The sequence below is a fragment of the Podarcis bocagei genome (genome assembly GCF_964188305.1).
Source record: "Podarcis bocagei genome assembly, chromosome: 6".
Classification (NCBI taxonomy): domain Eukaryota; kingdom Metazoa; phylum Chordata; class Lepidosauria; order Squamata; family Lacertidae; genus Podarcis; species Podarcis bocagei.
In genome coordinates this window covers 66,471,942-66,488,594 of record NC_138130.1, presented here as the reverse complement: position 1 = coordinate 66,488,594, position 16,653 = coordinate 66,471,942, and the positions used below count along the sequence as shown (strand labels likewise).

The 16,653-nt window shown below is 41.2% G+C and overlaps 1 protein-coding gene across 2 annotated transcripts in view; it reads left to right on the top strand.

Moving 5' to 3' along the window:
• Window positions 1-16,653, top strand: part of PTGFRN (prostaglandin F2 receptor inhibitor) — a 77,170-nt gene that overhangs the window by 32,630 nt on the left and 27,887 nt on the right. For both annotated transcript variants that reach the window (XM_081199626.1, XM_081199625.1), the window contains exon 5: window positions 977-1,402. In XM_081199626.1, the coding sequence (XP_081055752.1) occupies window positions 977-1,402 (426 nt within the window). The remainder of the gene's footprint in view (window positions 1-976; window positions 1,403-16,653) is intronic.

Below are 16,653 nucleotides of genomic sequence, written 5' to 3'. Positions count from 1 at the left end.
CCAAACCAGGGAATTAATTGTTGTGGAACAAGTAAAGGTATCAATCCAACTTCAAACTAAGTTTTCATATCCTGGCTTGTTCAGAAACTGTTAACCATAGTTTCCTTGTTTGGACAAAACAGTAAACTGTAGCAAAGTGGGGAGCAAGGGCACTGTGTGTGCATCCATAAGGCTCATTCAGATCTTGACTTATTAAGGTGAGGTGTGATTGGCCAACCCAACCCTTTTTGTGGCTCATTAACTACCTTTCCCTCCACGACCTTTATAAATATTGGTAGTGCATTGTATTCCTTCTTTTCTGGGATCCTAAATATGGTTGCTAAGAGCAGAGAGTAGGCCCTTCAGAGTTCTTTCAGGCTTGTGAGTATGAAACTGTCAGAAGTTGTATTTAAAAAAACCAGTAAAGTTAACTTGAAGGGTATATTCAGTTTCTAGCACTGGCATTCAACACCAGGAACAAGTAAATGTGGGATGCTCTCCAATATTGGCTTGCTCTAGTGCCAGCTTTCCTCTGCCAAGGTCGCTGAAGTGGGCAATAAAATGAATGGTAAAGCAGTGTACAGAAACCTGACACGCTCTTGGCATACCCTTCCAAAATGGGGAGCATGTTCATTAAAATGAAACATTTCCCTGAGAGGCAGACTTTGCAATTGCAATGCAGTGTTCTGTAACCAGAATGTTGTATTATGAAATTCCTACAGTATAGTGTGACTTACTAAATGTTGGCTTTAGAATCTGCCTTTTGTTTGACTTGGGGCTGCATGCCATGAAGATACTCCATTTCTGGGAATTACATGGTCCACTGTCACCAGCTAAGTAGTAAATGCCCCATCCTATGCCATGACTTGCAAGATGCCAAAAGAATGTTGCCGTTCTGAAATGATAAATGTGAAAATGTAGCCTGTATTATGAATTGGTCTTTATTTCATACTTTTGTTTCCTTGTCTGTCTCCCTGCTTTTCAAAATGCTCTGCAGAGCCAACTTACCATGTGTTTCTGAATGCGACTAAAACACCTAAGTATGCAGAAGATCCCACAGAATTGGAATGTAGGATCACAGAGGCGCAGAACACTGAAACAAATGTGCGTTTCACTGTCTCATGGTACTACCGATTACCTATGCGCAGTGATGAAGTAGTGAAAGATGAACTTCTTGCCACCATGGATGCAGACTGGACGCTGGTAGTTGGGGACAGAAGCAAACAACGGGCCCAGAATGGGGAAATTATTTTCTCTAAACCAACTGTGGACACCTTCCGCTTACGAATCCAGTGGACCTCTGAAGCAGACAGAGGAGATTATTATTGTGTAATTTCTTCATGGAGCAGGCAACGAAATAACAGCTGGATAAAGATCAAGGATGTGGCTTCTGTGCCTGTAAGCATTTTATGGTCTACACAAGGTAGGAATCTTGTACAGCCTGACTTTAAAAACTTGTGATGCAAATTGTTGGTGACTCAGTGGCTTGCCTTTAGAGACTCCGAGATGGAAAATTTCTAAAGGGTTTTGATAGATGTATATACATCTGCCATTGCCATCTTTGGATGGGAAAGTGGATGAAAGTGGCTAATGATGAGATCAAAGAGCACAGTACCATTTAGGAATGTTCAGCACAATACACAATAATTCCAGGCTAAGGTTGCTAAGAGCCCTGTGCTAGAAATATTTTAGGACAGCGTACACAGGGCTGGATTTAACTAATGTGTTTCACTTGGAGGAGTCTACATAAGGACTTCCACTAATGCATTGGGGCTTCCCCACTTTCCTGTCCCCCAGCTCCATCTCTCCCCCCCAATTGACTTGGAGGCATCAGGAGAACACCCAAAACAATGTGTGGAGGGAGAAGAGGGGAAATCATTCCATCCAGCAAGCACTCTGGCAATGCTGAATTCCTTCCACAGGGTGTTATTCAACTAAAAGTTCCTCAGAGTGGTCCCACTGAAATGAATGAACATGGCTAGGTTAGGTCAATTAATTTCAGCAAGTCTGCTTTTAGTAAAGCGTAATTGAATATCACCCACACCATCACAAACTCTTGTCCAAACTCCTTCTGGCAATGTACCAGGAAGCAGCTTGAAATGTATGTGAAGGTGGAGTCCTGAGGAAATAGCAGCCGCAGGGAATTGGTGCAAGGAGTTGTGCAAGAGATTGAAGGTATATTTGGAATTCTTAGAGTTCATCAGATGCAGACTACACAGTCAGGATATTTTTTCACACCTAGGCGACAAGAGAAAAATTTGGAAAATGATATTACGTTTGTTTTGTTTAGAACGATTTACAGACCATTTAATCACAACTCTCTACTCTTAAGTAGATGTGGGAGGTGGGGACATGGAAGATGGAGCACAATGCTGGTTGTCACGGTGGCCTTGGATATCCAGCCCCCTCGGCATCATGATTAGAATGAAGGAAATCAAGTAATTGACTTGGATCATTATCAGATTCCTGTTCTTTTAATACAGTAAACTAACAGCTGTTTTTGGTTAGAGCTTTTATCTGATGGAAAGTTGTGTCTAGACAGCAGCCAACAGTCCTGATTGGGCACTCCTGCACATAACTTAACTTGAGTGTGGGAAACATGCTTTAAAAAGGCAAACTGCCCTTTTCCTTGGAACACCTTGTGTTCATTGCCTGTAGAAAGCACAAGCAGAAACTTGCATTAGTTCCCGAAAGCCCTGTGATCTGGCCCTGTGATATTCAAGAACAGACCAAAGTAGCCTCTAAGTCTGGGCTGTAAAGGGTGGAAGAAACAGAAACAGCATTTCCAAATCCACATGCTTCAGAGCTGTCAACAGTCACCTTCATGAAGATTTTTCAGAATGTAATTATTTGTCGGCGGCAGCTACAATACTGTGTCATACTCTGCACTAAGGGCTGACTTGAAAGTTCATGTGATCAATGGCTTCAATTCTTGTTGAATGCCCGGGACAAGTTGCTACTTCTGAACCAGAGTTTTTCTGTCTCCATTTTTACATGCGGGGATCTGCCACAAGGTGTTTGTAAGAGTTGCTGTGTTCTTTTTCTGTCAACTTGCTTTGAGTATGTGTTTACTGAACCGGTCGAGAAGCAGTTTTGCCATGAGGCTAGATAGTGTACAGTATGCTGCACCAGGTATCCAATTAAAGCACTGAATCTGGGCTTGAAGTGTTCGATTGAAACAATTCATGCTATTATTCCTTCTTGAGTGATGGTCTCAGCAATACAAAGGCAAGGCTTCGGTGGTACTTTGGACAGTTCTGTGTGTGGCCCAGGCTGGAGGCTGTATTCATCCCCAGACTAGGTCTCAGAGCTGCAATTTATCAGAGTTGCTAGCTCTGTCTTTTGTGGGAGCAGTTCATTTAAACTCTGCTTGCTTTATTATTCACTGACTCTGGCAGAGCAGGCAAGGCTGTGGTTCTTCTAAGGCTTCTGAGCTGAAGTTCTCAGAGGAAGGCGGTGCAGCATCCAGCAGCTGGAGAGGTACTGACACAATGGGCTTCTTTTTCCCCAAGTGTAAATTTGAGGCTGACCATCTTCCACCCTAAGTTCCTGGTCTCATCCACCCTGGAGAAGGATGTCATGATCCCAGGGTCATGGCAGACAGGCTCATTGTCAAAGCCCTGCATTACAAGAAAGGCAAAAATAAATAAATAAATAAATAAATAAATAAATAAATAAATAAATCCCCCGTGTTTTCTATTAACAGTGCAAAAAAAGCACATTTTTTGTACAATTTCCCTTATTCTGCAAATTTCATTAGTTTACATAATTTTATTTTGGTTTCTTTTAATGATGTGGTGCAAAGAGGTATGCAGAGCACTGAAGCCCCACTGCCAACCAGGAGGTTTTTTTTTTACGGCATTTACAAGCCACTCTATAATAAACATTCTTGGCATTTACAGAATTAAAATATAATAAATAAAAACTTAAGCTTTGTGCTTAAATTAGTCATGCAATGAGTACTATAAAAGTATGGGAGGAGGTAAAAATCAAGACTTTAAAACAAAAGCTAAAAGAGCAAAGAATGAAACCGAAAATCTAAAACAGATTTAAAAGGCTGCAGCAACCTTAAAAGGCCTGGGGGAAAACTTAATCTGGCACCAGAAAATCTGAACTAGTTTCTGCTGTGCCGTTCATTGGTTGAGGCATGCTTTTCAAGATAGGTATCTTCCTTCTTCCTCTTGCTTGGTAACGAAAAGTTAACTAACTGATAAAGAAGGGACCAAGTCAGCAGGGAAATCCTGGCTTTGTGTCTAAGAGTGTCACATAGTGAATGGACAGCTTGCAGCTCAGTGCAAAAGGTTCAGTGCAAAAGGAATAAATTAGTGGATCAGGAGGAAAGATCTGTAGCTCACTTAATTTATGGGCATGCAGTGATTATTTTAGTAACTAGATGCTTATTGAAACATCCAAGCTTGGAGCTAAAGTTTCTGGCGCTAACACCACACTGGCAAACTTTTTGAGAGCAAGTGTGCACTTCAGCTGTGGGACGGGACTAGGAGAATGTTCCTTGGCCATGGGCTTCTATCTAATACAGTAATATCTTTCAAAGGATGAAGAACTAACTACACGTATGCATTGCACAACTCGCTATCGTCAGGCAGGAATGCTTAAATTAGCAGCCCAGACTTCCATCGCAAACACTAAAACTCATTCTCTTGGGATATCCTTCTGGGTCATAGAATTAAGTTTTGTTGTGTTTTAAAAGCAGCTTATTGGCTGCCTGATGACCGCCAAGCTGCTCTGCAATTTTTTGCTCCATTGGGCCAAGCAGGTATTGCCTATGGGCAAGCACTTGAGTGGCAAACAACACATTCACCCTGTGCTCTCCACGTACTTGCTGCTGCTCACCAGAGAGCTAGGTGAGCAGTGCTGGTCCACTGCAGCATCAGCTGCATACATGGAGCTATTAGCCCTTTGTGGCTAAAAAGGAGAGGAGAGTCATGCCTACAGCTGTCATGTTTAGCACTGGGCCATCACTGTTGCTGCCGTCAGGGGTAGAATTGGGGCAGAAGTCCTGGGCCCCTCTGGACAGGGGGTTCCCCTAGATGCAGCAGGACTGGCTTGCCACATTTCAAAGCAAGAATTAAAGAAGGGTCCCTGTAAGATTGTCTGGAATAATGTCCATTACCATCTAAAGAACCCCACCTCCACTTTTCATACCATTAGGTCTAGAGTCCAAAATTTATCTAATGGATTATAGTCTTGCAGATGCATTTGTGGTCTGTTCTCCAACCTTAAACTAATGTTTGTTTGTTGATTTGTTTTTTTTAAAATTATTATTATTTAAGCAATTTATATACTGCAAAGCTATAATTGTCTCCAAATGGTTTACAAGGCGGGGATGGTTGTGTGGCTGCTGCAGTACAGGAGGAAGGGGATCAGAAGGGAGGCAGCAGCAACAGTGCAGGCAAGCAGAGCAAGACTGAGAGATCAGTGCCTTTTATATGTGTCCAAATTCGAAAGCGTTGCGTGAAAAATAAGACCTTTGAAAAACAAAACGCCTTTTCTCATACATTTGATGCAGTGCAGTCTTTATCATATATATTGCTGTTCCAAGAGAGCTTGACCTTTTTAAAAATTCTGACCTTTTCTAGATTATGACTTGGGCGGCAAATTGCCAACAATATCTGTGATCTAGTCCTTCTGCTTGTGATCTATTCCTCCTTCCTCTTTTATTATAATGAGTGACCTGTTCCCATTTGCTTAGTGGCATTATCTATTTCCAGCATTTGTACCCTGCCTTCCTATAATAATCAAGATAGCTTACATTGGTCAATAGAAATACACAACAACCCATACGCATCAATAAATTAATATTAAAGTAACAAAAAGCATCACAGTATCAGATAGGATCTTGCTTTAAAGCAGCATCCAGAAAAACATTGTGAAACAGGGCAGTTTCTGCTGCCTGCTGGAAGCTGATCAGCTGTTTCTCAGGCGTTAGGCACCACAGCAGAGAAGGCCCTGTCTTTTATAGGCCCCTGCTATGTTCCTGTTGGCAGAAGAGCATGGAGCAGGGCCTCTGGCTTATCAAGGGTGCATTTGAGAGGCGACTTTGACCTAATATACCTGCAGTGGCTCAGATAATAGTTTTCCTTCCTTAGTACAATTTATTCTTAGCATATTTGGGACCCAGAATCCTGCGGGAAAATAAGAGATGGCTTCAGCAAAGGCAAAAGCCTCTCTATGTCTTCAGTTCATTGAGGGGAGCTAAGTGTATACCACATCCATACGAAATACCCAAATCTGATTTTAAAAACAGAACTCTGCAATTCCTATGTTTTGTAAAGTAAAATTTAAAAAGTAGTTTTGGTAGACTGCAAACCATGGTTTCAGGGCAATCTTAGTTAACTCAAGCCCTGATCTGACTAACATCTAAAGCAAAATATAGAACAGGCAGTGTGGGATTGGGGGGGGGGGAGCATGTGGGCTTGCTGTGCGGTATTGCACATGGTTTTCAGATGTGACCTGAAGTTAGTTTGTGTGAAACAAGTCTGCAGATTGGTTTATATACATGCACCAAATGTATGGATTCCTCTGGTGGCTGATAAAAATGTGACATTTTAAAATTTGTGTGACATACTTGGGCTAAGAATGTTTTTCTCCTCCTGGACTGAAATGGAAGCTTTTCTTTGTAAAGTACAGTATCCAAATTGCTTGTCACTCATACGAGGCTTTTTAGCTGCTGTGTCTCTTGAGAGAAATGTAGCATAAACAGTATAATAGCTGCTCAGACTTTAAAATGTAGCCTTGTTTGTGAAAGACAGGTTTATCCCATTTTTGTTAGACTGTGGAAATCTGTTTATACTCTTTTGGATGTGCTTTGAGTGATCTGAAATGTGGTGGCTGCATGTGTGGCATTCTCTCCCCCTGCTTTTTTATTTATTTTAAAGTAAACACAGTTTTCCTTGATATTTTAGCAAGTTCCATTTCTTGCCAGATGTGCAAAACAGTATTTTGACAGTTCATCTTTGTTTCTGATGTTGGTTTCTCCCCCCTCCCCCCTTGCTTTTCAAATCCCTTTTCTTCTTACCAAGTGATGAGTTTGGGTCTCATGTGCTTAACTTAATTTTGAGTTGCTCTGTGTAAACCAAATAACATTAAAACTAAACTATGTTAACTGAATTACATAGGTCTGTGCATATGTTTTTACTAGACTTTGCAGCTCCTTAAAGCACTTGACCTGAGGGTTGTTGATTATGATCTGCAGTGGAATGGCTCTCTGCAGGGACTGAACATTGGTGGTCCTAGCCTCAGGCAGATGATTTGGTCATAAAACCAGTCCGAATATGTGGCTTAGCTCCATATTTGTGATAGTCCTGACCTCCTGTTGACCCAGGTAGGTCATGTAGTATTTGAGGTCCTGTGTTCACAACTTCCTCACCATTGTCTGCCACCATCTCTGTAACACTATCTCTTGATTTAGCCTTCAGCATTGCATTCTAGAGTTTGTGGCAATCTGAACTTTGTTAAGATTACATGCCAGGAAATGATGGAAGTACCTCAGGCCCACTGCTGTTCATAGGCTGGAGGTTCTCTGTGTTGGATTTAAGTCTCTGTGGATTACACACAGCTCTTGTTTGTAGGATATCTATTTTTATTACTTATTTTAAATTTTGTTTTACGAGAAGCATTGAGACCTAGGAACGTTTTGCCTATTGTTTTTAACCACGAGTTGTGACTATAGGCAAAACTTTCCCAGGCAATGTGAATTGGCCCAATGGCTTGAAGAAGCAAAAATACTTGAACTAGAGATCTGTAGAGTTCACTCGGAACATTCCAGTTTTTGGAAATATTAAGGAAGCTATAGGACTCCCTTCACTATGTCTGCAAACCTGAATATCTGGGGAGGAAGATTGGGCAGTGGCATTACAGTGGTACCTTGAGTTAAGAATTTAATTCATTCTGGAGGTCCGTTCTTAACCTGAAACTGTTCTTAACCTGAATCACCACTTTAGCTAATGGGGCCTCCTGCTGCTGCCATGCCGCCGCCACACGATTTCTGTTCTCATCTTGAAGCAAAGTTCTTAACCTGAGGTACTAGTTCTGGGTTAGCGGAGTCTGTAACCTGAAGCGTCTGTAACCTGAAGCGTCTGTAACCCAAGGTACCACTGTAGTGACCTTAAGAAAAGGTCAATGTGCTACACTGGCCAGTCCTAAAATGCGAAAGATGGGCAGAATAAACAGGTAGGAGGCTAAGGGGAAAGGGAATATTCAGTCTGAAATACTCCATAACTATTCCACTAGACTCTTATTTTTAACAATATCCACTGACCTTCTCTCTCTCCCCCCACCTTACATTGTACCTGATGTCTGTTGTACTCCTGGATCCTTTAACATACTATTTTCTAAACTTGACTATTTTAATGGCGTTCTCTCAATATGTCATGCTGATACAACAATAATTATAGGTAACTTAATCTGAGTCTGTAATATCCCCTGCGCTTTCAAGGGATGCTTGTGGGGGATATTGAAGATACTGAGACAATGTACCTAGTGTTAAAAAAGACTTAACAGCCAGCTAGTTAAAATGCAAATCTTGACCAGACATTTTCCTTTTAATCTGAAGATTTGCATCTAGAATAGAAAACTAAATCTGGCATTTATCTGATTGTATGCTGCCAGAGCAGAATTATAACAAATCCATCCCTTTTCAAACATGCTTTCAGTAGTTGTAGGATGTTAAAACATTGCTTGAGAATAATTGCCTGCTGGTGAGGGTCCCTTACATGTTTTCCAATAAATAAATAGCGTGCTGGGTAAGCTTACATATTGCCAAAAAGAGGGCACAGATTTGCATAAATTTGCATGTGTTTATATAATATGCAAACTTAGTAATAGTGGGTGGAATTTGACGTCACACTGTTACAAATGTTTCATCAGCACAATCATATCAGCTCCCCTCTCCTTTCGCTACTGTTCTCCCAACCCACCCACCGCAAACCAATTTAGGGAGGCACAGGGGAGGGGAGCAGAGTCCTATTGTGAAGCCTTCTGCTGACAGGGTTTGTAAGGTGAATCTGACCCAATGACTGTAGTAGAAATAGAAGTGCAATACATCTCTCACTGTCAAGGGCAAGGCTGGCCCAGTTGACCTGTGTGCCTATTCAATCTGCCATCCAGGAGCTAACTGCTGATGGGCAGCCTCTGCTCTTCCTCCTTATAGTCCTTTCATTTGAAACTGGACTTGGACTGATCAGCCCTTCAACCAGAGGATGACTTCAAAGTAAAGCAAAGCAGGACATAATAGCTATCCTAAGTGAGCATCATATTTGGGACTGACCTATGGTACTTAAAAAACAACAATACCACACACACACACACACACACACACACACACACACACACAGTGTAAGTATGTATGTGGCCATGCCACAAAACTAGTAAGGCTCTCTCAGCCTTTAAAATTTTTCCTCTTTTCATTTCGCCACTATGCACTTGATAAGAGTGTAGGCACTTGGTGTTTTTGAAGGTTAACTCTACTGTATCTAGAGCACTGTGGGTTGCATTAAATGCAAAATACTGTACTCCACTGACAAGTCTAAGATAGATACTTAGTCCTTTTAAGATCGATCACAAACGGAAACTGAGAGCTAAGTGGCAAATCAAGGAGTACTTCTTAAGAACAGGCCTGCCTTTCTGAGACAAGAATCAGTAGCTTTTTACTGAGAAGCTTCTCCTATCTCTTATTCATATTTAATATCTCTTGATCATCAAAGGCAAGTTTTTAGAGGCAGAGGAGGAGGAATAGAAATTACGGCTGGGTTCGGAAGGAGTTCAATATACCAGTCAAGCCACTATAAACTACTTCCCTTGTTGCTAATCTGATTTTCTTTTTGAAGCTGAAATTTTATCCTGTAAAGGAGTAGGGAAACTGGTTTGATTTTCAGCTTAGAGCAGATAAAGGAAGATAGCAAATTATAGAGATCGGTGCCTGAAACTAAAATTTACAATACCATAAACTATTAAATTAAAGAAGCATTAAATTGGTTAAACATCAGTGAGCAAAATCAACATACATCCCCTGCCCACTTCACTTTTAAAATCGCATAGTCATAAATGGACAGTATAAACCAACACTGACACAGGATTCAAGCTTTATGAAAACAAATGTTTACCAAAGTCAATCAGTTTCTGTAAGTCCCCTTCTACTTCATCAGTTCATTTAAAACAGCAGTGAAGAAGCTGCAGACCACACACATAATTTGGTCCTCAAGACATCCCAGTTTGTCTCACTAGGTTATTTGACCAAGCCATGTCCATCTGCCCTAGGCCTGACATCATATATGACACATGGAATCTTCAGGGAGCTCCGTGGATCTCTAATTTAAACTTCTTCCTGCCATTGGCCCAATTTACACATCACATTAAAAATAAACTATTCATATATGATGCCAGGTGCGGGTCAGATAAAGATGTATCTGAGCCTAAAGGGGCTTTGGCGGGGTTACTGATCAGCTGAGTGACAGCATCTTCAAAGCCATGTGCAATTCCCTGTACACAGTGCTTTGTAAGTATGGATAGTCAACTGATTGTTTTGGTAAAGTGGCTCACCTGATAATCGTTGTGATGTCAGGTGACTGACAATGCTACCCACCTGTCAGAACTTGACCCACAGGAGTTCAGGGGAATAAGTATGTGGCTTATCAGCCAAATTCAATTCCCAGCTTAAAATTAGATGCATAGAGGTAGCCATAAGAACTCATCATTCCTTGGGTATAGCTTTGCTGAAGAAAACCTAATGCCAGTTCAGTTCGGCTAAACACTGATAATCTGATCTATGCAAGAGATGCTAATTCAAAATTAATTCAGTAACACAATCTTAGATCTTGTGTATCAAATCTAAATTCCCTAGACAGCAACTCCCCCCCCCCCCCGCGCGCAAAAAAGAACATATTTTTGGGAGCGAACAAGGTCTAAAGGGTCAGCAGAATTGGCTTTCTCAAGATCTATCTTTAAGATGTCCTAAGTATCATAACTGAGCCATACACTCAGTACTGTACAAAGCTGGGCTGAACTACTTTGGGACAGTCTCTTCCCTGGTACTCAAAAGTCTCCTGGTACCTCAAGCTTGGTGCTACCGCCTACCAATTTAGGCTGGTTGGAAACCGTATACAACTGACCCTAATATTTGTGGAGTAATTACGAACACTTTAAAGGGAACACCATATAACTAGGGGAGTTTCTAATATGGGCCAGGCATGGCACTGAATTGTGAAATCAACATCCTTGAAACCTGCTTCTGGCAAAAAAATAAATAAAAATAAAATAAATCATTACAGAGAAAATCAAACAAAATAAATGTATTTATTGCTCCCTTCTGTTACTGGGAAAGAAGGCATTGGTTCTTAGTTGTTTAAAAATTCTGTCCAAAATCCTAGATTTTTAAAAAAGGGGAAATTGTTTCTGGCATGTCTTGTCTTTCAGGGAACAAGGGAGATACCAGGAGATGTAGGAGGAGTGTTTCTTGGTTTCCGTATAGACTGTCTTGAGTATACTCGAGGTGGGATGGGGGGTGAGGGAGAGGAGAGGGAATTAACTGAACAAACTTGCATCTTATTATAGCAAAAACAATTTACCTAGAAGAAGGGAGGAAATGTGAATAGGGAGTTGGATTGTTGCCCTGTGATTACAGGAAGGCAGGCATTTGTCTGGGCAGTCGAGGGCAGAAGGCCAGGCTACCTCTCTCATTATTAAAGTACTTAACATTAGCCCACGGGAAAACAGAAGGGCAGGATTTGGAAAGGTGTCAAATTCAAATTTACCCAGGGGATAAGTGAGCAAATGGATGTGTTTAAAACTAGGTTGTTGGGCTTTCCAAGTTGGAGGCTTTGGTACAGACTTGTAACAATGCATCTTGGGTTCCCTACCCTCTCACACACAACGCAGATCTTTCGTACACTGAGAGTTTGAGACCCTTTGGCTACCCTCCCCTGGTTTAATCAGCCAGTCGAAGCCATTCCCAAGGTGTGGCCACTGTCACATGCTGACAGTTCCCATGAGCCACAGGTGAGAGATGATTTCAGAGTGGAGACCAAAGATGGACAGACTACCCCAGAAGGAGCACAGTGTGTCCCTCACCAGAGGAACTACCCCTCCCCTAACACCCCATACACCCTGTGACTGCAGATAAGCTTAAGACAAAATGCTATATACAGCAATAGCCCTTTTGTAAATCACTATCTCTGGCCTTGGATCCACTTACCGTGTGCCTTACTCTCCAGTCTGCAGAGAAGCATCTGGAAGACAAATGTGTGAACATGGGGGTTTCCTTTTAATCTGTTTTCGCTTGCAGGTGCCAGTATACTTGCTCTCCCAAACACCATTTAGTATCCCTGGGGTATTTAAGTACATTTTGAAAGTTACTTGGGTGGAAACCTTGTAATGAGAACCCTGTTTTCTGTCCCACGATTATTTACTTTCTCCTATATAATAATAATAATAATAATTTATTATTTGTACCCCGCCCATCTGGCTGGGTTTCCCCAGCCACTCCTAGAGAGTCTGGATACAGAGAACGCTGCTGCCTCATGAATTCTGCAAAAGATGCCCATTTTTTTCCCTCTCCGGGAGAGGAAAGCAGTGGTATATTAGGGGCATCTGTTAAACTATTTGAAAAGAAGTATACAGCCTCAGTGTTCTTGCAGTCATTGGTTTTGAGCACTAGATTAAGACAAGGAAAATGAGAGAGAGGTGGTGATAATGTAACTTGTTCTGTCTCCTTGTCTTCAGTCTGAAATTAAATGATCCCTTGCCTTTGTATTTCTGAAATGCAGTACAGAAAAGGACTATGAAAAGATGCTAACAGTGCACTCGTTTTGGAGATCATGGAAGCAATTTATATGAAAAGAAAGCAATTATGCTACAGAGGCTGCTACCCTTAAACTTTGTACTATGCAGCAGTTCTAGTGAAATAAGTGGGGATTTCTGGGGTGGGGGGAGGGCCTTGAAGCTTTATCCAAAACCCAGAGAACTGCAATCTGATACTTGCAATTAGTTCCACCTCCTGAGTCAATATTCAGTGGCCTAAGTGCACCAGCAAAAATGTGCTGCAGTTATTCTACACAATAGCTTAGTTGAGGTGATAAAACATGGAAACACAAACAATTTATTTTCAGTGTACATTATTATTCAGGAATGTGGGCATTAAGGGGGGAAAAACACCAAGTCAATCTTAGACATTTACTTCCTAGTCTCAGGATCATATTTGCAGCACTTAACACCAGCTTCAACTTGATAACATAGGCATGAAATGTGAAATACCACACTTGAAATGCTTTTTATACAGACAGAATTGGTCTTGAAGTACTGTTCTACTTTTCTGTATAGCAATTGCATAATAGTAAGTTGACGAAGTGTTTGCCTAGTTATTCCTTGTTAAAATATTTATGTCCCACCTCTGCCAAGATGGCTAATAACAATCACCTAATAAAAACCATGGTAAAATGTAAAAGAATCTTAAGGGGGTTAAAACAGCCCATCAGCAACTGCATTAAAATAAAATACTATTAAAAGCCAGTGAGAGAATAAAGCATATTTTGTCTGTTTTCTGAGCACCATCCATGAGGGTGTTTGGTTAATATATAAGGGGAGGGAAATCCCAAGGAGAAGATGACACAGCTGAAAAGGTGATCTCCCCTTTGCCGCCACCATACCTCAATGTTCAAAGGGCATTCGGTTCCACCCCCTGGTGACGTTGCGTGTGTGACATCAGGACATTGTGTTGGGCCCCCTCAATCATCTTGAGAAGTTGGTGCCTCTGATGAGGAGCCTGCCCCCTTCCCCTTCGTGCAAATTCACAACAATACCAACTGTTGCCCCTTGCATTTGGTCTGGTAACAAACAGGCAGCCAGTGTGGATCTCTGAACAGAGTTGTAATATTGTGACAGGGTCTCACTCCTGTCAACAATTGCTCTGCATAATTCTGCACTGACTGCAGATTACAGACCAAGGACAGACCCACATAGATTGTATTGTACAGTATTGATGCTTAGCATAGTCTTCGTTCTTAGGTGTGATGGTAAGCTGCTTCCTGCGACCCAGGTGCTCTAGGAACCAAAGGCCGTGTTGGATTCCGAAATGCCACAAAATGAAGTTCAGAGTAGAGGAGAGGAATCTTCTTTAACCTTGCTTTAAGGTTGGAGACATCCTGTGCTGCAGCCTCTAAGTAGTGAAACTCTCTACCCACAGAGGTGCACCTGACAGCTTCCCTATATAGCTTTCAGCAAATGCTGGAGACAAACCTGCCTTTGACACTTTAGGGGCATATTTTTTAGGACCCACTCTGTTTTTGTGTTCGTAAGCTGTTTTAAATGGTTTTTCATGCTGTATTTAAAATTGTAACCTGCCCTGGGATCTTAGAGTGAAGGGTGGGTAAAAAAAATGAAATGATTTTGATGGTGGTAAAGCATGCAGAATATTGCAAGATGTGGCAGCGAGTTTACTGCTGTTCATCTCAATGAAGCCTAGAGGAAGGAGGCTCTGGAGTGGTCATATTCTTTCCTAATATGTTTTGTTGTGCATAGATTTGAGATGTAAAATCAAGGCAACGTCATTTACAACCTTCACAATCAACTTGCCTACTGTTGCTTCCTTGCAGAATTTAATTATAATGGTAATGATTTTCAGGAACTACTCTTAATAGTTTTCTCATTATTATACATCATTGTAAATCCACACTATTAGCGCTAAGTACAATCAAATACTCTTCATTTAACTACTAGCACATCTTAACGTTGGTTTATGGAATGTTTCAGCTTTTTGCCTTGCTTGTGCGTAATTGGAAATATAAAATCAACACTGAGCAAGTAAAAGCTGTGTAAACAGCTTGGAGCTTCTGGAGAGTTTAATAGCTTGAACTGCCTCCAGTTTTTTTTTAAAGTCTGTTTTTATTATAAAATGAAAATAGTCAAGGGCAGTTCATAGGGAAAGCACATTAGGGGAATGTATTCTTACTTAAGTGATTAGTCAAAATATTGTCACAAAGAAATGTACTTGTTGGAGAGTTTGTTGCTGCACATTGCAGTTGATTTGTAGTTCTTAAGAAATTAGTAGAAGAGAATTTGGGAAGGCACAGGCACAGGAACCAGAGAGAGAGGAGACCTCTGAAGGCAGCAAGAACAGCATGTTTGGGCCCAATCATATGAGTCATATGAGACATCTTTGGAGAGAATTGACTCTGTCTTCAAAGGACAGCTAAGACCATTAATGTTTGAGCTGTCCGTTGCAGAGATTGGATGTTACACCTTAAGAAGAATCTTGCAAATTTAGGCATTTATTGCAGTACTTACATTGCCTTTGAGGCTGCCTCCTGAAGTCAGTGGTAAACTCTTGCTGAAACGAATAAAGGCATAATCATTTACTGCCTCTCTGGCAGGCATCTGGCCAGAACGTTGCTTATCCAGTGTGTGATGCATTTTGTGCCTGGAATTAGGGTGAATATTTTGAGGCATTTGTTTGAGCAGTGTACTGCACAGTCACAAGTCCTCTGGTGCAGCAAATATTACATGGTGTTCATTGGACTGACTTGCATACATAACTGTTCTGAAATGCCTGTGTTAAAACTGTGTATGAGACCCTCTCTTGTAATAAGAAATGTAACTGTTCTATTTAATGCAAATAATGCAGTAGTAATTGAGCTTGTAACTGATGACCAACATTACTACTACTAAGCATTTAAGGCAATCTATGTAATAGCCACTGGATAATCCTCTTGTAAATGAAGATGATACTTTTAACTAAAAGAACATTCTGCATGCATGCTTATAATACTATACTATGCATACTATAATATGTTTGGCTTAAAATTTCCTGTTTGTAACCAGCATTTGTTGTCATTCATGTGGCCAATGAACTGTTCTTAGGAAGTTTATAAAACTACTCAGTGATTTGTGGCAACAAGGTGTCATTAGAAAGCCCAAAGGCAGTATTTCAACAAATGTAGACATGGAATAGTGCCAGTAAGGGAAGGGTCTGGACAGAATGAGGAATGGACTCCCCCCCCCCTTTTCTTTGCAGCTTTCCTTATAGATCTCCACTGAGCCTCAAAGATGACTCTCCAAGGGATCAAGTGCAAATCCCCTCAGTTGAGAATTCACAAGCTGAAAGAGTTTGTGGCAGTGATGCTGATCATTCTCAGACATTTATTAGTATTAGACATTTATTGGCTAGATGCAGCATTTAAGGGAATACCAATGGCCAATGATTGCCTGCTTTCATTCCCAAGTGCTGTGAAGACAGTTCATTGGCTCCGATTAGCATGCAGATACTTACCTATAAGGCCTTAGGAGGGGAATCAGTTGACTGCTCTCTCTGTTTTGTTAATAAATGATCAGCAAAGCTGTCATCCTGTCCCATCCCCCACGCCCCCCAAATAGCTTCTTTAGTCAGGCTGTGAACCACTGATGTAGAAGTGTTGTGCCTGTCTTTACCTTCTTGCAAATGGCTACAGTCCATGATATCAGTGACGCAGGGGTCAAACTTGCCCTCGCTTGTGACACTACTGGCAAAAGTGTCTGGGTAAGGGACCTGGTTTTTATCTCTCTGTATCCCTGAGTACAGTAGCTTAATTGTCTTCTACAAAAGTGATTGGCATCTTATTAATATATTAAACATGGAAGTTGAGGAGAAAATGTGAAAGAGTAGGCTGACAACTTTAAATTACGATGCCA